This window comes from Engystomops pustulosus, chromosome 2 (genome assembly GCF_040894005.1).
Source record: "Engystomops pustulosus chromosome 2, aEngPut4.maternal, whole genome shotgun sequence".
NCBI lineage: Eukaryota > Metazoa > Chordata > Amphibia > Anura > Leptodactylidae > Engystomops > Engystomops pustulosus.
Genome location: NC_092412.1, coordinates 3308737 through 3330282, shown reverse-complemented (window position 1 = coordinate 3330282; position 21546 = coordinate 3308737). Strand labels below are relative to the sequence as shown.

The 21546-nt window shown below is 43.8% G+C and overlaps 1 protein-coding gene across 1 annotated transcript in view; it reads left to right on the top strand.

The window, feature by feature from the left end:
- CNGA4 (cyclic nucleotide gated channel subunit alpha 4) overlaps nucleotides 1-21116 on the top strand; it is a 66668-nt gene extending 45552 nt beyond the window's left edge. The window contains exon 5 of the mRNA XM_072132905.1: nucleotides 20476-21116. Coding sequence (XP_071989006.1) covers nucleotides 20476-20867 — 392 coding nt within the window. The 3' untranslated portion in view covers nucleotides 20868-21116. The remainder of the gene's footprint in view (nucleotides 1-20475) is intronic.
- Nucleotides 21117-21546: the final 430 nt, after the last annotated feature.

Here is a 21546-nt window from a genome sequence, read left to right as displayed (position 1 = left end):
CCACCTCACACTCATTATCAATACGTTCCAGCTCTCGCTCATAATCCCCATCTGACTCTGACAGAGCATCAAACCGGTTGCCAAGGACTATGACCCCAGTATCACCACTGGCTTTCCTCATTGTTTTCAGGCCTAAATTGCTCTCTTCCTCAGGCTTACGGGAAGATTTATCTTTTTTCTTTCTTTTTTTCTTCTTTACCTCCTCATAATCACCAGGTGCTACAGAGGTGGCTGCCTGAGGCTGCTCCTGGGTGACAACCTCCATCCTCCCCTGAGTGCTCCCTGACCGCTGAGGTTCTTGAGCAGTTTTACCTGAGCCCTGTTGTACCTCCCGCCTAGTCAGAATTTGCCCCGACACCAAGGCCTCCTCCTCTAAGGCATCTGCCTCCTGGACCATCTCATCATCTGAGAAGTCTCTAGCAATGTTATGCCAGGCCTCCGGGCAATCCTTGTGCGGGTGGCCCATCTCACCGCATAGATTACACTTGACCTTCTCACAGCTGGCACTGAGATGACCGACCTCCCCGCACAGGTTACATTTTATTACTGTGCATATTTTAGCCACATGCCCGATCTTACCACATCTGAAGCACTTCCGTGGTTGCCCTGGGTAGAAACAGACGCCTTTCTCTCTACCAATGAAGAAGGAGTTGGGGAGGTGCAGGGTGATGTTGTTAAATTGCCTCAGTTTTACTAGAACCTTCCACCCTCCAGTCCAGATACCGTCGGCGTCTCGGTTCTTGGTGAGGTCAGACACCAGATCACAATGGCGCCTGAGCCACACCAGAATATCCTGAGGAGGAACCGACTCGTTCCAGAAGATGACATTCACCACTACAGTACCTGGCCTGGATATGGGGACAAACGTAAACTTATTCCAGCCGTCAACATCCTTGAACCGGGGGAGTTTATCCCAGAACCTATCCAGACTAGACATGAGCTTAAAGCTGACATCATAGCCCTGTCTGTCTGGAAGGTTGATGACCGCCAGGATATCATCAGGCGTGAACCCCATCTGGTGACACAGGAGATCCCGCACCACAAACCTCCTATCCGGGAGATCTTCCTTAGCGCCTCTGTTCTTAAAGCGCACCACGTTCCTCCTCTTAAACGCCTGCCCTGAGTACTGTGCGCCGGAGGTGAAGGAGGGAGCGCCGCGGCTCCAGGCGTTTTTAGGAGGCTCCTGACGGGGCTCACTGTGTATTGGGGGGAGGGTCTGAAGTAGAGGGACCTGACTCATCTGGGGGGCTGGATGTTAGAGGGGGGAAATCACACACATCATCCTGTACAACCCCCTGCCCCCCATCCACCGGTAGCTGCACCTCCCAGATAGACCGAGAGTCCTCTCCATCCCCCAAACTCCTCAGCCACATCAAGATGTTTAGCAATGTCCCCAGTCTTTGTCACTACAGCACAATTCTGGGTCACCGCATCACCATGACGCATGGATGAAAGTCCACTATCCTGCTGCACAGTCTCTGCTGGGACCTGTGGTACTACAGCATTTTCCTCTGCTGTGGGGGTCTGCGGCTTTTCTTGTGTCTGTCCCTTCTGGAAAGAGAAACTTGCAGGTTTCAATACTTGGGGTGACACTTTGTGGGGTGCACCTGGGGGGACAAGTCCTGCTTGTGCTGCAGGGGCCCGGGGTCCAGGGTTACAGCTCTGCTTCTGCTGGGCAAAGCGCTCCCTGTTCTTATAGGACTCGGCCAGGGGTCCCATCCTCTCCAGAACACAGTCCATGTCCCTCACCACCACAGCAAGTTCCTTACTTAGCGCCTGCAGCTTACTGTTGTACAGGGCGCTGCTCTCTGGGTGCGCGGTCTTCAGGCTGTACATACAGTCTATCTGCATCTGCAGCATCTGCTTGTGGTGACTTAGCTCCCCCATCCTCCTTACCAGTGCCGGGATCTCCTCCGCCATCTGCAGCTCAGGCGCTCGGGTGGTCTCCTTCAGCTGCCGTGCTGGTTGCTGTAGTCCTCCAGGCTGCCTGGGTGTAACCATCTCCTGCCTTGGCTTCTCAGGTTTGCTGCCTGTAATGGCCGGGCCTGAGACTGAGGCTGGATCACTCTGTGCAGAGACACTCTGCGGCTTTGCTGCTGACCTGGTGCGGCCTGTGCAGGCCATGCTGGACACAACCTCTCTCTGCTGCAGGTTTTCTTGCAGGGTTTGTCTTTCCAGGGATCTTCTCCGCTGTCTGGGTGCAGGAGTGGGGGGCTGTGCACCTGCTGCCTGACCTGTACTCAGCTGCTTCATTATCTGTACTCCATGCTGTCCGGGCTGGGATCTGCCTTCACTTTCACTCTCTTTCTTTTCTTCTTTCTTCATAACATTAACGTCACTCACAAACTGAATGCTGCTCTGCTGGCGGATAACTCTGGGATTTACATCCCCATCAGAAGTTGTAAGGGAGTTTTCTCCCGGTGTAGGCCTGGAAGCCTGGGCCTTGCTTGGGGAAGTTCCCCACCCAGGGTGGCCCCGCCCTGGGCTGTCTCCAGGCATCAGGAGACTCAGGAGCTCAGCTCACACACAACCTCCCAGCAAGGGGGCAGTATTGTAGTAGTTATATTCCTGTACATAGGGGGCAGTATTATAGTAGTTATATTCCTGTACATAGGGGGCAGTATTATAGTAGTTATATTCCTGTACATAGGGGGCGGTATTATAGTAGTTATATTCCTGTACATAGGGGGCGGTATTATAGTAGTTATATTCCTGTACATAGGGGGCAGTATTATAGTAGTTATATTCCTGTACATAGGGGGCAGTATTATAGTAGTTATATTCTTGTACATAGGGGGCAGTATTATAGTAGTTATATTCTTGTACATAGGGGGAGTATTATAGTAGTTATATTCTTGTACATAGGGGGCAGTATTATAGTAGTTATATTCCTGTACATAGGGGGCAGTATTATAGTAGTTATATTCTTGTACATAGGGGGCAGTATTATAGTAGTTATATTCCTGTACATAGGGGGCAGTATTATAGTAGTTATATTCTTGTACATAGGGGGCAGTATTATAGTAGTTATATTCTTGTACATAGGGGGCAGTATTATAGTAGTTATATTCCTGTACATAGGGGGCAGTATTATAGTAGTTATATTCTTGTACATAGGGGGCAGTATTATAGTAGTTATATTCCTGTACATAGGGGGCAGTATTATAGTAGTTATATTCTTGTACATAGGGGGCAATTTTTATTAGTAAAAAACAAACATAAATACAGAAATACTTTTTCCATCAATTATAGTAGTTATATTCCTGTACATAGGGGGCAGTATTATAGGAGTTATATTCCTGTACATAGGGGGGCAGTATTATAGTAGTTATATTCTTGTACATAGGGGGCAGTATTATAGTAGTTATATTCTTGTACATAGGGGGCAGTATTATAGTAGTTATATTCTTGTACATAGGGAGCAGTATTATAGTAGTTATATTCTTGTACATAGGGGGCAGTATTATAGTAGTTATATTCTTGTACATAGGGGGCAGTATTATAGTAGTTATATTCCTGTACATAGGGGGCAGTATTATAGTAGTTATATTCCTGTACATAGGGGCAGTATTATAGTAGTTATATTCCTGTACATAGGGGCGGTATTATAGTAGTTATATTCCTGTACATAGGGGGCAGTATTATAGTAGTTATATTCTTGTACATAGGGGGCAGTATTATAGTAGTTATATTCTTGTACATAGGGGACAGTATTATAGTAGTTATATTCTTGTACATAGGGGGCAGTATTATAGTAGTTATATTCTTGTACATAGGGGGCAGTATTATAGTAGTTATATTCTTGTACATAGGGGGCAGTATTATAGTAGTTATATTCTTGTACATAGGGGACAGTATTATAGTAGTTATATTCTTCTACATAGGGGGCAGTATTATAGTAGTTATATTCTTGTACATAGGGAGAAGTATTATAGTAGTTATATTCTTGTACATAGGGGGCAGTATTATAGTAGTTATATTCCTGTACATAGGGGGCAGTATTATAGTAGTTATATTCTTGTACATAGGGGGCAGTATTATAGTAGTTATATTCCTGTACATAGGGGGCAGTATTATAGTAGTTATATTCCTGTACATAGGGGCAGTATTGTAGTAGTTATATTCTTGTACATAGGGGGCAGTATTATAGTAGTTATATTCTTGTACATAGGGGCAGTATTATAGTAGTTATATTCCTGTACATAGGGGGCAGTATTATAGTAGTTATATTCCTGTACATAGGGGGCAGTATTATAGTAGTTATATTCTTGTACATAGGGGGCAGTATTATAGTAGTTATATTCCTGTACATAGGGGGCAGTATTATAGTTGTTATATTCTTGTACATAGGGCGCAGTATTATAGTAGTTATATTCTTGTACATAGGGGGCAGTATTATAGTAGTTATATTCTTGTACATAGGGGGCAGTATTATAGTAGTTATATTCTTGTACATAGGGGGCAGTATTATAGTAGTTATATTCCTGTACATAGGGGGCAGTATTATAGTAGTTATATCCCTGTACATAGGGGGCAGTATTATAGTACTGTATATACTGGCGTATAAGACTACTTTTTAACCCCTTAAAATAATGGCTACAGTGGGGGGTCGTCTTATACGCCGGATATACGGGGGCCGCACTGTGTGAGGTGTTTTTTTTCCCCGTCAGCGCGCAGAGAGCCGCTTCCTGGGACCGCCGCGCATGCGCGGCAGTGCGCCTCTCACAGTCATTAGAAGAGGCTTAGTACGCGCTGACGGGGCGGCGCGCTGTATGCTAATGCAGCCGCCCTGTCACAGCGGTCGGCGTCACAGAGCTGGGGGTCACAGGCGGCACTTACAGAAGCATGTCGGATCTTCATTAATATCGCAGCTTACAGTTATGATCACCAGGCACTTGCTCTCTTGTTTGTTTTGCAAAGTTTTAAGCAGACTTTTTTTCATTTGGGAGAGGGGTAGTCTTATACAGTGAGTATATACCAAATTCTATATTTTTAGGGCAGAAGTTGGGGGTCGTCTTATACGCCCAGTCGTCTTATACGCCGGCATATACGGTAGTTATATTCCTGTACATAGGGGGGCAGTATTATAGTAGTTATATTCTTGTACATAGGGGGCAGTATTATAGTAGTTATATTCTTGTACATAGGGGGCAGTATTATAGTAGTTATATTCTTGTACATAGGGGGCAGTATTATAGTAGTTATATTCTTGTACATAGGGGGCAGTATTATAGTAGTTATATTCTTGTACATAGGGGGCAGTATTATAGTAGTTATATTCTTGTACATAGGGGGCAGTATTATAGTAGTTATATTCTTGTACATAGGGGGCAGTATTATAGTAGTTATATTCTTGTACATAGGGGGCAGTATTATAGTAGTTATATTCTTGTACATAGGGGGCAGTGTTATAGTAGTTATATTCTTGTACATAGGGGGCAGTATTATAGTAGTTATATTCTTGTACATAGGGGCAGTATTATAGTAGTTATATTCTTGGACATAGGGGGCAGTATTATAGTAGTTATATTCTTGTACATAGGGGGCAGTATTATAGTAGTTATATTCCTGTACATAGGGGGCAGTATTATAGTAGTTATATTCTTGTACATAGGGGGCAGTATTATAGTAGTTATATTCCTGTACATAGGGGGCAGTATTATAGTAGTTATATTCCTGTACATAGGGGGCAGTATTATAGTAGTTATATTCCTGTACATAGGGGGCAGTATTATAGTAGTTATATTCCTGTACATAGGGGGCAGTATTATAGTAGTTATATTCCTGTACATAGGGGGCAGTATTATAGTAGTTATATTCCTGTACATAGGGGGCAGTATTATAGTAGTTATATTCCTGTACATAGGGGGCAGTATTATAGTAGTTATATTCTTGTACATAGGGGGCAGTATTATAGTAGTTATATTCCTGTACATAGGGAGCAGTATTATAGTAGTTATATTCCTGTACATAGGGGGCAGTATTATAGTAGTTATATTCTTGTACATAGGGGGCAGTATTATAGTAGTTATATTCTTGTACATAGGGGGCAGTATTATAGTAGTTATATTCTTGTACATAGGGAGCAGTATTATAGTAGTTATATTCTTGTACATAGGGGGCAGTATTATAGTAGTTATATTCCTGTACATAGGGGGCAGTATTATAGTAGTTATATTCTTGTACATAGGGGGCAGTATTATAGTAGTTATATTCCTGTACATAGGGAGCAGTATTATAGTAGTTATATTCCTGTACATAGGGGCGGTATTATAGTAGTTATATTCTTGTACATAGGAGGCAGTATTATAGTATTTATATTCCTGTACATAGGGGCGGTATTATAGTAGTTATATTCCTGTACATAGGGGGCAGTATTATAGTAGTTATATTCTTGTACATAGGGGGCAGTATTATAGTAGTTATATTCTTGTACATAGGGGACAGTATTATAGTAGTTATATTCCTGTACATAGGGGGCAGTATTATAGTAGTTATATTCTTGTACATAGGGGGCAGTATTATAGTAGTTATATTCTTGTACATAGGGGCAGTATTATAGTAGTTATATTCCTGTACATAGGGGGCAGTATTATAGTAGTTATATTCTTGTACATAGGGGGCAGTATTATAGTAGTTATATTCTTGTACATAGGGGACAGTATTATAGTAGTTATATTCTTGTACATAGGGGGCAGTATTATAGTAGTTATATTCTTGTACATAGGGGACAGTATTATAGTAGTTATATTCTTGTACATAGGGGGCAGTATTATAGTAGTTATATTCTTGTACATAGGGAGAAGTATTATAGTAGTTATATTCTTGTACATAGGGGGCAGTATTATAGTAGTTATATTCCTGTATATAGGGGGCAGTGTTATAGTAGTTATATTCTTGTACATAGGGGGCAGTATTATAGTAGTTATATTCCTGTACATAGGGGCAGTATTGTAGTAGTTATATTCTTGTACATAGGGGGCAGTATTATAGTAGTTATATTCTTGTACATAGGGGCAGTATTATAGTAGTTATATTCCTGTACATAGGGGGCAGTATTATAGTAGTTATATTCTTGTACATAGGGGGCAGTATTATAGTAGTTATATTCCTGTACATAGGGGGCAGTATTATAGTTGTTATATTCTTGTACATAGGGCGCAGTATTATAGTAGTTATATTCTTGTACATAGGGCGCAGTATTATAGTAGTTATATTCTTGTACATAGGGGGCAGTATTATAGTAGTTATATCCCTGTACATAGGGGGCAGTATTATAGTACTGTATATACTGGCGTATAAGACTACTTTTTAACCCCTTAAAATAATGGCTACAGTGGGGGGTCGTCTTATACGCCGGATATACGGGGGCCGCACTGTGTGAGGTGTTTTTTTTCCCCGTCAGCGCGCAGAGAGCCGCTTCCTGGGACCGCCGCGCATGCGCGGCAGTGCGCCTCTCACAGTCATTAGAAGAGGCTTAGTACGCGCTGACGGGGCGGCGCGCTGTATGCTAATGCAGCCGCCCTGTCACAGCGGTCGGCGTCACAGAGCTGGGGGTCACAGGCGGCACTTACAGAAGCATGTCGGATCTTCATTAATATCGCAGCTTACAGTTATGATCACCAGGCACTTGCTCTCTTGTTTGTTTTGCAAAGTTTTAAGCAGACTTTTTTTCATTTGGGAGAGGGGTAGTCTTATACAGTGAGTATATACCAAATTCTATATTTTTAGGGCAGAAGTTGGGGGTCGTCTTATACGCCCAGTCGTCTTATACGCCGGCATATACGGTAGTTATATTCCTGTACATAGGGGGGCAGTATTATAGTAGTTATATTCCTGTACATAGGGGGCAGTATTATAGTAGTTATATTCTTGTACATAGGGGGCAGTATTATAGTAGTTATATTCTTGTACATAGGGGGCAGTATTATAGTAGTTATATTCCTGTACATAGGGGGCAGTATTATAGTAGTTATATTCCTGTACATAGGGGGCAGTATTATAGTAGTTATATTCTTGTACATTGGGGGCAGTATTATAGTAGTGATATTCTTGTACATAGGGGGCAGTATTATAGTAGTTATATTCTTGTACATAGGGGGCAGTATTATAGTAGTTATATTCCTGTACATAGGGGGCAGTATTATAGTAGTTATATTCCTGTACATAGGGGGCAGTATTATAGTAGTTATATTCCTGTACATAGGGGGCAGTATTATAGTAGTTATATTCCTGTACATAGGGGCAGTATTATAGTAGTTATATTCCTGTACATAGGGGGCAGTATTATAGTAGTTATATTCCTGTACATAGGGGGCAGTATTATAGTAGTTATATTCCTGTACATAGGGGGCAGTATTATAGTAGTTATATTCTTGTACATAGGGGGCAGTATTATAGTAGTTATATTCCTGTACATAGGGGCGGTATTATAGTAGTTATTTTCTTGTACATAGGAGGCAGTATTATAGTAGTTATATTCCTGTACATAGGGGCGGTATTATAGTAGTTATATTCCTGTACATAGGGGGCAGTATTATAGTAGTTATATTCTTGTACATAGGGGGCAGTATTATAGTAGTTATATTCTTGTACATAGGGGACAGTATTATAGTAGTTATATTCTTGTACATAGGGGGCAGTATTATAGTAGTTATATTCCTGTACATAGGGAGCAGTATTATAGTAGTTATATTCTTGTACATAGGGGGCAGTATTATAGTAGTTATATTCTTGTACATAGGGGGCAGTATTATAGTAGTTATATTCTTGTACATAGGGGGCAGTATTATAGTAGTTATATTCTTGTACATAGGGGGCAGTATTATAGTAGTTATATTCTTGTACATAGGGGGCAGTATTATAGTAGTTATATTCTTGTACATAGGGAGAAGTATTATAGTAGTTATATTCTTGTACATAGGGGGCAGTATTATAGTAGTTATATTCCTGTATATAGGGGGCAGTGTTATAGTAGTTATATTCTTGTACATAGGGGGCAGTATTATAGTAGTTATATTCCTGTACATAGGGGGGCAGTATTGTAGTAGTTATATTCTTGTACATAGGGGGCAGTATTATAGTAGTTATATTCTTGTACATAGGGGGCAGTATTGTAGTAGTTATATTCTTGTACATAGGGGGCAGTATTATAGTAGTTATATTCTTGTACATAGGGGCAGTATTATAGTAGTTATATTCCTGTACATAGGGGGCAGTATTATAGTAGTTATATTCCTGTACATAGGGGGCAGTATTATAGTAGTTATATTCTTGTACATAGGAGGCAGTATTATAGTAGTTATATTCCTGTACATAGGGGGCAGTATTATAGTAGTTATATTCTTGTACATAGGGGGCAGTATTATAGTAGTTATATTCCTGTACATAGGGGGCAGTATTATAGTTGTTATATTCTTGTACATAGGGCGCAGTATTATAGTAGTTATATTCTTGTACATAGGGGGCAGTATTATAGTAGTTATATCCCTGTACATAGGGGGCAGTATTATAGTACTGTATATACTGGCGTATAAGACTACTTTTTAACCCCTTAAAATAATGGCTACAGTGGGGGGTCGTCTTATACGCCGGATATACGGGGGCCGCACTGTGTGAGGTGTTTTTTTTCCCCGTCAGCGCGCAGAGAGCCGCTTCCTGGGACCGCCGCGCATGCGCGGCAGTCCGCCTCTCACAGTCATTAGAAGAGGCTTAGTACGCGCTGACGGGGCGGCGCGCTGTATGCTAATGCAGCCGCCCTGTCACAGCGGTCGGCGTCACAGAGCTGGGGGTCACAGGCGGCACTTACAGAAGCATGTCGGATCTTCATTAATATCGCAGCTTACAGTTATGATCACCAGGCACTTGCTCTCTTGTTTGTTTTGCAAAGTTTTAAGCAGACTTTTTTTCATTTGGGAGAGGGGTAGTCTTATACAGTGAGTATATACCAAATTCTATATTTTTAGGGCAGAAGTTGGGGGTCGTCTTATACGCCCAGTCGTCTTATACGCCGGCATATACGGTAGTTATATTCCTGTACATAGGGGGGCAGTATTATAGTAGTTATATTCTTGTACATAGGGGGCAGTATTATAGTAGTTATATTCTTGTACATTGGGGGCAGTATTATAGTAGTGATATTCTTGTACATAGGGGGCAGTATTATAGTAGTTATATTCCTGTACATAGGGGGCAGTATTATAGTAGTTATATTCTTGTACATAGGGGGCAGTATTATAGTAGTTATATTCTTGTACATAGGGGGCAGTATTATAGTAGTTATATTCCTGTACATAGGGGGCAGTATTATAGTAGTTATATTCCTGTACATAGGGGGCAGTATTATAGTAGTTATATTCTTGTACATAGGGGGCAGTATTATAGTAGTTATATTCTTGTACATAGGGGCAGTAGTATAGTAGTTATATTCTTGTACATAGGGGGCAGTATTATAGTAGTTATATTCTTGTACATAGGGGGCAGTATTATAGTAGTTATATTCCTGTACATAGGGGGCAGTATTATAGTAGTTATATTCTTGTACATAGGGGAGCAGTATTATAGTAGTTATATTCTTGTACATAGGGGGCAGTATTATAGTAGTTATATTCTTGTACATAGGGGGCAGTATTATAGTAGTTATATTCTTGTTCATAGAGGGCAGTATTATAGTAGTTATATTCTTGTACATAGAGGGCAGTATTATAGTAGTTATATTCTTGTACATAGGGGCAGTATTATAGTAGTTATATTGTTGTACATAGGGGGCAGTATTATAGGAGTTATATTCCTGTACATAGGGGGCAGTATTATAGGAGTTATATTCCTGTACATAGGGGGCAGTATTATAGTAGTTATATTCCTGTACATAGGGGGCAGTATTATAGTAGTTATATCCCTGTACATAGGGGGCAGTATTATAGTAGTTATATCCCTGTACATAGGGGACAGTATTATAGTAGTTATATCCTGTACATAGGGGACAGTATTATAGTAGTTATATCCTGTACATAGGGGGCAGTATTATAGTAGTTATATTCTTGTACATAGGGAGCAGTATTATAGTAGTTATATTCCTGTACATAGGGGGCAGTATTATAGGAGTTATATTCTTGTACATAGGGGCAGTATTATAGTAGTTATATACCTGTACATAGGGGGAAGTATTATAGTAGTTATATACCTGTACATAGGGGGAAGTATTATAGTAGTTATATTCTTGTACATAGAGGGCAGTATTATAGTAGTTATATTCTCGTACATAGGGGGCAGTATTATAGTAGTTATATTCTTGTACATAGGGGGCAGTATTATAGTAGTTATATTCTTGTACATAGGGGGCAGTATTATAGTAGTTATATTCTTGTACATAGGGGCAGTATTATAGTAGTTATATTCTTGTACATAGGGGCAGTATTATAGTAGTTATATTCTTGTACATAGGAGGCAGGATTATAGTAGTTATATTCCTGTACATAGGGGGCAGTATTATAGTAGTTATATTCTTGTACATAGGGGGCAGTATTATAGGAGTTATATTCCTGTACATAGGGGGCAGTATTATAGTAGTTATATTCCTGTACATAGGGGGCAGTATTATAGTAGTTATATTCCTGTACATAGGGGGCAGTATTATAGTAGTTATATTCCTGTACATAGGGGGCAGTATTATAGTAGTTATATTCTTGTACATAGGGGGCAGTATTATAGTAGTTATATTCTTGTACATAGGGGCAGTATTATAGTAGTTATATTGTTGTACATAGGGGGCAGTATTATAGTAGTTATATTGTTGTACATAGGGGGCAGTATTATAGTAGTTATATTCTTCTTTATAGGGGGCAATATTATAGTAGTTATATTCCTGTACATAGGGGGCAGTATTATAGTAGTTATATATAGTCTGCCAGCCCTCTGTACTATATAGCCTGCCAGCCCCTGGAGTATATAGTCTGCCAGCCCTCTGGAGTATATAGCCTGCCAGCCCCCTGTAGTACATAGGCAGCCAGCCCCCAGTAGAATACAGCAACCAGCCCCCTGTAGTATATAAGGGTGGTGGGGGCCCCTGAGTGCAAACTGGTAGGGTAACTTCCTAAAAATTTTTTGCAAGTATATAGCTACTCAGCCCCTGTAGTATATAACCTGCCAGCATCTGTATATAGCCTGCCAGCTGCTGTAGAATACAGCCACCGGTCCCCAGTAGTATACAGCCACCAGCCCCCTGTACAATATAGCCTGCCAGTCCCCTGTAGTATATATACTGTCAGCCCCATGTAGTATATATACTGTCAGCCCCATGTAGTATATAGCCTGCCAGTCCCCTGTAGTATATAGCCTGCCAGCCCCCTGTAGTATATAGCCTGCCAGCCCCCTGTAGTATATATACTGTCAGCCCCATGTAGTATATAGCCAGCCAGCCCCCTGTAGTATATAGCCTGCCAGCCCCCTGTACTATATAGCCTGCCAGCCCCCTGTAGTATATAGCCTGCCAGCCCCCTGTAGTATATATACTGTCAGCCCCATGTAGTATATAGCCAGCCCCCTGTAGAATACAGCCACCAGTTCCCTGTAGTATACAGCCTGCCAGCCCTCTGTAGAATATAGCTGCAGACCCCTGTAGTATATAGCCAGCCAGCCCCCTGTAGTATATAGCCAGCCAGCCCCCTGTAGCATACAGCCTGCCAGCCCCCTGTAGCATACAGCCTGCCAGCCCACTGTAGTATACAGCCTGCCAGCCCCCTGTAGAATATAGCTGCAGTCCCCTGTAGTATATATACTGTCAGCCCCATGTAGTATATAGCCAGCCAACCCCCAGTAGAATACAGCCACCAGCTCCCTGTAGCATACAGCCTGCCAGCCCCCTGTTGAATATGGCTTTAGCCCCCTGTAGTATATAGCCAGCCAGCCCCTTGTAGTATATAGCCAGCCAGCACCCAGTAGAATACAGCCTGCCATTTCCCTGTAGTATATAGCTTCCAGGCCCCTGTAGCATACAGCCACCGGCCCACTGTAGCATACAGCCACCAGCCCCCTGTAGAATACAGCCACCAGCCCCCTGTAGTATATATCCAGCCACAAGCCAGTAGTATATAGCCAGCCAGCCCCCTGTAGTATACCACCCCCAGCCCCTGTAGAATATAAGGGTGGTGGGGGCCCCTGAGCGCAAACAGGTGGGGCAACTTCCAACAATGCTTTTGGAAGTATATAGCCCCTCAACCCCTGTAGTATATAACCTGCCAGCATCTGTATATAGCCTGCCAGCCGTTGTAGAATACAGCCATCTGTCCCAAGTAGTGTACAGCCGCCAGCCCCCTGTAGAATATAGCCTGCCAGCCCATGTATATAGCTTGCCAGCCCCCTGTAGAATATAGCCTGCCAGCCCCTGTAGTATATAGCTTGCCAGCCCCCTGTAGTATATAGCCTGCCAGCCCCTTGTAGTATATAGCCAGCCTGCCCCCTGTAGCATACAGCCTGCCAGCCCCCTGTAGCATACAGCCTGCCAGCCCCCTGTAGTATACAGCCTGCCAGCCCCCTGTAGAATATAGCTGCAGCCCCCTGTAGTATATAGCCAGCCTCCTGTAGAATACAGCCACCAGTTCCCTGTAGTATACAGCCTGCCAGCCCCCTGTAGAATATAGCTGCAGCCCCCTGTAGCATACAGCCTGCCAGCCCCCTGTAGTATACAGCCTGCCAGCTCCCTGTAGTATATAGCTTCCAGGCCCCTGTAGAATACAGCCACCACCCCCCTGTAGAATACAGCCACCAGCCCCCTGTAGTATTTAGCCAGCCACCAGCCCCCTGTAGTATATAGCCAGCCAGCCCCCTGTAGTATACAGCCACCAGCGCCCTGTAGTATACAGCCACCAGCCCCCTGTAGAATATAGCTGCCAGCCCCCTGTAGTATATGACCTGCCAGCCCCCTGTAGTATATAGCTTGCCAGCCCCCTGTAGAATATAGCCTGCCAGTCCCCTGTAGAATATAGCCTGCCAGTCCCCTGTAGTATATAGCCTTCCAGTCCCCTGTAGTATATAGCCTGCCCAGACACCTGTAGAATACAGCCAGCCAGCCCCCTGTAGTATATAGCCAGCCAGCCCCCTGTAGTATATAGCCAGCCAGCCCCCTGTAGAATACAGCCATCCCCCTGTAGTATACAGCCACCAGCCCCCTGTAGTATATAGCCGGCCAGCCCCCTGTAGTATATAGCCACCATCCCCCTGTAATATGCAGCTAGATAGCCCCCTGTAGAATACAGCCACCAGCCCCCTGTAGAATACAGCCACCAGCCCCCTGTAGAATACAGCCACCAGCCCCCTGTAGAATACAGCCACCAGCCCCCTGTAGAATACAGCCACCAGCCCCCTGTAGAATACAGCCACCAGCCCCCTGTAGAATACAGCCACCAGCCCCCTGTAGTATATAGCCACCAGCCCCCTGTAGAATACAGCCACCAGCCCCCTGTAGAATACAGCCACCAGCCCCCTGTAGAATACAGCCACCAGCCCCCTGTAGAATACAGCCACCAGCCCCCTGTAGAATACAGCCACCAGCCCCCTGTAGAATACAGCCACCAGCCCCCTGTAGAATACAGCCACCAGCCCCCTGTAGAATACAGCCACCAGCCCCCTGTAGAATACAGCCACCAGCCCCCTGTAGAATACAGCCACCAGCCCCCTGTAGAATACAGCCACCACCCCACTGTAGTATACAGCCAACAGCCCCCAGTGGTATAAAGCCATTATCCCCCAGTGGTATACATCCAGCAAGCCCCATGTAGTATACAGCCAGCCAGTCCCCATGTAGTATACAGCCAGCCAGTCCCCATGTAGTATACATCCAGCCAGTCCCCATGTAGTATACATCCAGCCAGTCCCGATGTAGTATACATCCAGCCAGTCCCGATGTAGTATACATCCAGTCAGCCCCCATGTAGTATACAGCCAGCCAGTCCCCATGTAGTATACATCCAGCCAGCCCCCATGTAGTGTACAGCCAGCAAGTCCCCATGTAGTATACATCCAGCCAGTCCCTATGTAGTATACAGCCACCAGCCCCCTGTAGAATACACCCCCCAGTAGTATACATCCAGCCAGCCCCCATGTAGTGTACAGCCAGCAAGTCCCCATGTAGTATACATCCAGCCAGTCCCCATGTAGTATACAGCCACCAGCCCCCTGTAGAATACATCCCCCAGTAGTATACATCCAGCCAGCCCCCATGTAGTATATAGCCAGCCAGTCCCCATATAGTATACATCCAGCCACCCCCCATGTAGTATACAACCAGCAAGTCCCCATGTAGTATACATCCAGCCAGTCCCCATGTAGTATACAGCCACCAGCCCCCTGTAGAATACATCCCCCAGTAGTATACAGCCACAAGCCCCCTGTAGAATACAGCCACCAGTCCCCTGTAGTATATAGCTGCAGTCCCCTGTAGTATATACCCTACCAGCCCCCTGTAGAATATAGCTGCCAGCCCCCTGTAGAATACAGCCACCACCCCACTGTAGTATACAGCCAACAGCCCCCAGTAGTATACTTCCAGCCAGTCCCGATGTAGTATACATCCAGCCAGCCCCCATGTAGTATACAGCCAGCCAGTCCCCATGTAGTATACAGCCAGCCAGTCCCCATGTAGTATACATCCAGCCAGCCCCCATGTAGTATACAGCCAGCCAGTCCCGATGTAGTATACAGCCAGCCAGTCCTCATGTAGTATACAGCCAGCCAGTCCCCATGTAGTATACATCAAGCTAGTCCCCATGTAGTATACAGCCAACCAGTCCCCATGTAGTATACATCCAGCCAGTCCCCATGTAGTATACAGCCACCAGCCCCCTGTAGAATACATCCCCCAGTAGTATACATCCAGCCAGCCCCCATGTAGTATATAGCCAGCCAGTCCCCATATAGTATACATCCAGCCACCCCCCATGTAGCATACAGCCAGCAAGTCCCCATGTAGTATACATCCAGCCAGTCCCCATGTAGGATACAGCCACCAGCCCCCCGTAGAATACATCCCCCAGTAGTATACAGCCACAAGCCCCCTGTAGAATACAGCCACCAGTCCCCTGTAGTATATAGCTGCAGCCCCCTGTAGTATATACCCTACCAGCCCCCTGTAGAATATAGCTGCCAGCCCCCTGTAGAATACAGTCACCAGTCCCCATGTAGTATACAGCCAGCAAGCCCCCAGTAGTATAAAGCCACCAACCCCCAGTAGTATACAGCCACCAGCCTCACTGACACAGCTGGCTGTTGGAAACTGAGTCACTGTAGAAAGAGATATCCCGGCACTCACGGAAGATTTTCTATGCAATCACTTTATTAGCATAAGTCATAGACAGAACGCGTTTCGGCTTACACAGCCTTTATCAACTGCTAAATGTACATGCTACAGACTTTATTTATATAATGTGAATAGGTCCCTTGTTGTTGACGTCACATCCTCGGTGAATCCAAATCGAGGTGTGACACTGTCAGGAGGCGGAACGTCAATACATCATTCATTTCACCAAACGTTTCTATGGGTAGGAAAACAAGGTAATAAAGAGAAATAATAATAAAAGGAAACAGCTCATCTCCAAATCTAAACAGAGTCATAACCTCGTAACATTGAAATCACGGTTTAACCCCTGGGGTTCCAAAGTGTTCAACGTATAGATCCAAAACGCTTCTCTGCGTAACAGGAGTTGTTTCACACTACCTCCTCGTCTAGGTTGCTCAATTTTTTCTATCACCATAAATTTGAGTTGTGCAATGGTATGCCCACATTTCTGAAAGTGTGAAGGAATAGGTTGGAATATATCTTTGCATCGGATTGTGGACTTATGCTTACCGATGCGTTCAGAGATACGTTGCATCGTCTCTCCAATGTAAAAGTAACCACAGGGGCATCTGATAAGGTAAACTACATTGGTAGAATTACATGTGAAAAAAACCTTTCACTTTAAATGGATGACCTGACCGGGGATGATAAAACGTGTCGCCTCTCATTATATTGGAACATTGTGCACAATTAAGACAGGGAAATGTCCCATTCTTTCTGGAAGCCAGAAAGGTTTGTCGTGGAACCCTTGATGTGCTACCAATGTCTGCCTTAACTAATTTCATGCGCAAATTGGGCGCTTTCTTATTACAGATCAATGGTGGGTTTTTAAATTCCTCTATATCTGGAAATGAAGTTCCCAAAAGTTTCCAATGTTTTCTTACAATCGTGTCAACTCTCCAATTGAGAGGATGGAAGCGATGTGAGAAAACAATCCTTCTCTCCACATCGGTTCTACTTCTGCGAGGTACATCCATAGACAGTTTGGCTTGCTCCAGAACCCTATCAGGATAGCCCCGTTGTTTAAACCTTTGTTCCATCTCTTTAAATCTAATTTTCTTCAATTCAGTATCAACCACAATTCTATTGATCCTCTGGAATTGAGATTTAGGTATGGATTTTTTAGTGGAGTAGGGGTGGCTGCTCCTAAAATGGAGTATACTATTTCTGTCTGTCACTTTACGATATAAATCAGTTGTCAAAAAACCTTCAGCATCTTTCATCAGTAATGTGTCGAGAAAACTCACTTGAGTCAAGTCGGAGGTGGTAGTGAATTGTAGTTCATTTCTTATAGAATTAAGAAAAGAGATAAACTCATCGAGGGCCTCCCGTGGCCCCGCCCATATGCAAACTATATCGTCAATAAAACGACGCCATAATTTAACGTATTTCTGATACAAGTAATGGGAATAAACATAGTCTTCCTCAAACATCGCCATATAACAGTTTGCATAGGGCGGGGCCACGTTCGACCCCATGGCCGTTCCGCATTGCTGCAAGAAGAAATTATCCTGAAATAAGAAATAGTTATCCTCTAGAACTACTGCAAGGATGTCGATCAGAAACTCTCTTTGTTCAGGTGAAAGCCTAGGATCACTCAAAAGTAACCTCCTTGTGGCATCAATGCCCTTGTCATGCTCTATCGACGTATAGAGGCTAACCACGTCTATAGTCACTAAAATATCATCCTTACCCACCTGTCTAATGTCCTTAATTAGGGACAAAAAAGCTGCAGTGTCTAACAGGAATGCAGGTGTTTTCATAACCAGTGGTGTCAATACTTTCTCTAAAACTTTAGCCAGGGGGGTAAAGACTGAGTTGGTAGATGCCACTATGGGTCTTCCCGGGGGATCTACAAGGGTCTTATGCACCTTAGGTTGTATATACAACAATGGTGTCACAGGGTCATGATTAATCAAGTATTTCGCAAGTTTCTCATTAATGGTACCTTTCTGTTTGTGGCTATCGACCAATAGAATAATTTTAGATTTAATCTGAGAAATCGGGTTACCCGGTAGTGGTAAATATGTCTTAGTGTCGGAGAGTTGTCGTTCGATTTCTTTGACATAGGCGGATCGATCTAAAACAACGATTGATCCGCCTTTGTCAGCCGGTTTTATAATTAACTCTTTGTCAGACATCAGTGACTCAAGTGCTTTGAATTCATCACGATTAAGATTGCAATTGACTGTAAATTCACCCAATTTAATATGATTAAATAGAGCATCAACGTCTCTTTTAACAAGACTAATGTATGTCTCAGTAGGGTGAGATTTTTTGGGAGGAGAAAAAGAGCTCTTTAGACTTAAACCAAGACTATCAAGACTTAATATATCAACATCATTACCCTCAGCCTGAGGTTTTTGCATCACATCAGAATCATGAAAAAATGTCTTAAGTCTAACATTTCTAAAAAATCTCTGCAAATCTAACTCCATCTCAAAACAGTCAAAATGTCCAGTTGGACTATATGAAAGTCCCTTTTGCAACAAGTTCATCTGCACATGGTCCAACACTTTAGATGAAATATTAATCACTAGCGATTGTTCACTACCTGGGCCCTCGTCAGCATCGGATCTGGAACAGCGACCCTTGTAGATCCCCCGGGAAGACCCATAGTGGCATCTACCAACTCAGTCTTTACCCCCCTGGCTAAAGTTTTAGAGAAAGTATTGACACCACTGGTTATGAAAACACCTGCATTCCTGTTAGACACTGCAGCTTTTTTGTCCCTAATTAAGGACATTAGACAGGTGGGTAAGGATGATATTTTAGTGACTATAGACGTGGTTAGCCTCTATACGTCGATAGAGCATGACAAGGGCATTGATGCCACAAGGAGGTTACTTTTGAGTGATCCTAGGCTTTCACCTGAACAAAGAGAGTTTCTGATCGACATCCTTGCAGTAGTTCTAAAGGATAACTATTTCTTATTTCAGGATAATTTCTTCTTGCAGCAATGCGGAACGGCCATGGGGTCGAACGTGGCCCCGCCCTATGCAAACTGTTATATGGCGATGTTTGAGGAAGACTATGTTTATTCCCATTACTTGTATCAGAAATACGTTAAATTATGGCGTCGTTTTATTGACGATATAGTTTGCATATGGGCGGGGCCACGGGAGGCCCTCGATGAGTTTATCTCTTTTCTTAATTCTATAAGAAATGAACTACAATTCACTACCACCTCCGACTTGACTCAAGTGAGTTTTCTCGACACATTACTGATGAAAGATACTGAAGGTTTTTTGACAACTGATTTATATCGTAAAGTGACAGACAGAAATAGTATACTCCATTTTAGGAGCAGCCACCCCTACTCTACTAAAAAATCCATACCTAAATCTCAATTCCAGAGGATCAATAGAATTGTGGTTGATACTGAATTGAAGAAAATTAGATTTAAAGAGATGGAACAAAGGTTTAAACAACGGGGCTATCCTGATAGGGTTCTGGAGCAAGCCAAACTGTCTATGGATGTACCTCGCAGAAGTAGAACCGATGTGGAGAGAAGGATTGTTTTCTCACATCGCTTCCATCCTCTCAATTGGAGAGTTGACACGATTGTAAGAAAACATTGGAAACTTTTGGGAACTTCATTTCCAGATATAGAGGAATTTAAAAACCCACCATTGATCTGTAATAAGAAAGCGCCCAATTTGCGCATGAAATTAGTTAAGGCAGACATTGGTAGCACATCAAGGGTTCCACAACAAACCTTTCTGGCTTCCAGAAAGAATGGGACATTTCCCTGTCTTAATTGTGCACAATGTTCCAATATAATGAGAGGCGACACGTTTTATCATCCCCGGTCAGGTCATCCATTTAAAGTGAAAGGTTTTTTCACATGTAACGCGGAGTGCCGTCCTACCTGAGTGTTTGAAACTGAGTCACTGACTGTTGGAAACTGGTGGGGGCCCCTTTAAAAGTGAAAGTGGTGGGGGTCCCGGGGCTCAAACCCCAGGAGCCCCTCCTTTAATCCGGCCCTGATAGGGGGCAGTATTATAGTAGTTATATTCCTGTTTTCAGGTACAAAATCTAGGACAAGGAAGTCTTCTGAACTTTTTGTCCCACTTTCAGATGTTCATCCTCTCTGTGACACTGCTGAGCCTTCATTATTCTCCAGGCTTCTTGTCTTCCTGCAGGTAACACGTCTGGGAACCGTAGAACTGCGAATATTAGAAGCATCGGCTATTCGGATCTGTTCTGTCTCTCCAAGGAAGATCTGAAAGATGTCCTCACTGAATATCCTGATGCCAAGTCCATGCTGGAGGAGAAGGGGCGAGAGATTCTCCTCAAGATGAACAAACTGGATGAGAACTTGGCGGCCGAACTGGTGGCCAAGCAGCAAGAGCTGGAGAACAAGGTCAGGAGACTGGAGGTCAATCTGGAGTCTCTGCAGACCAAGCTGGCCCGTCTACTGGCCGAGCTCGAGTCCAGCGCCGTCAAGATGTGTCAGAGGATCAAACGTCTAGAGTGGGAGATCAGTCTGTGGGATGAAGAGGAGTCTACGGAGGAGACCCAAGAGGGACCGTGACCTACATATCCACCATAACAGTGTCACCTCCACCTCCCCCCATAACAGTGTCACCTCCACCTCCCCCCATAACAGTGTCACCTCCACCTCCCCCCATAACAGTGTCACCTCCACCTCCCCCCATAACAGTGTCACCTACACATCCCCCATAACAGTGTCATCTACACATCCCCCCATAACAGTGTCACCTCCATATCCCCCCATAACAGTGTCACCTACACATCCCCCCATAACAGTGTCATCTACACATCCCCCATAACAGTGTCACCTACACATCCCCCATAACAGTGTCATCTACACACACCCCATAACAGTGTCACCTACACATCCCCCCATAACAGTGTCATCTACACATCCCCCATAAGTGTTACCTACACATCCCCCCATAACAGTGTCACCTACATAATCCCCCCATAACACTGTCACGTACACATCCCCCCATAACAGTGTCATCTACACATCCCCCATAACAGTGTCACCTACACATCCCCCATAACAGTGTCATCTACACATCCCCCATAACAGTGTCATCTACACATCCCCCCATAAAAGTTCGTAACCGTTGTATTGAGTTCTGTATATATGAACATTTCAAATCCATAACTATTTGTAGTATCCAAAAGTTCGAGGAACCTCCAGTCTCTAGATGTACAAAGAAGAATTGGGGAACCTCCAGCCT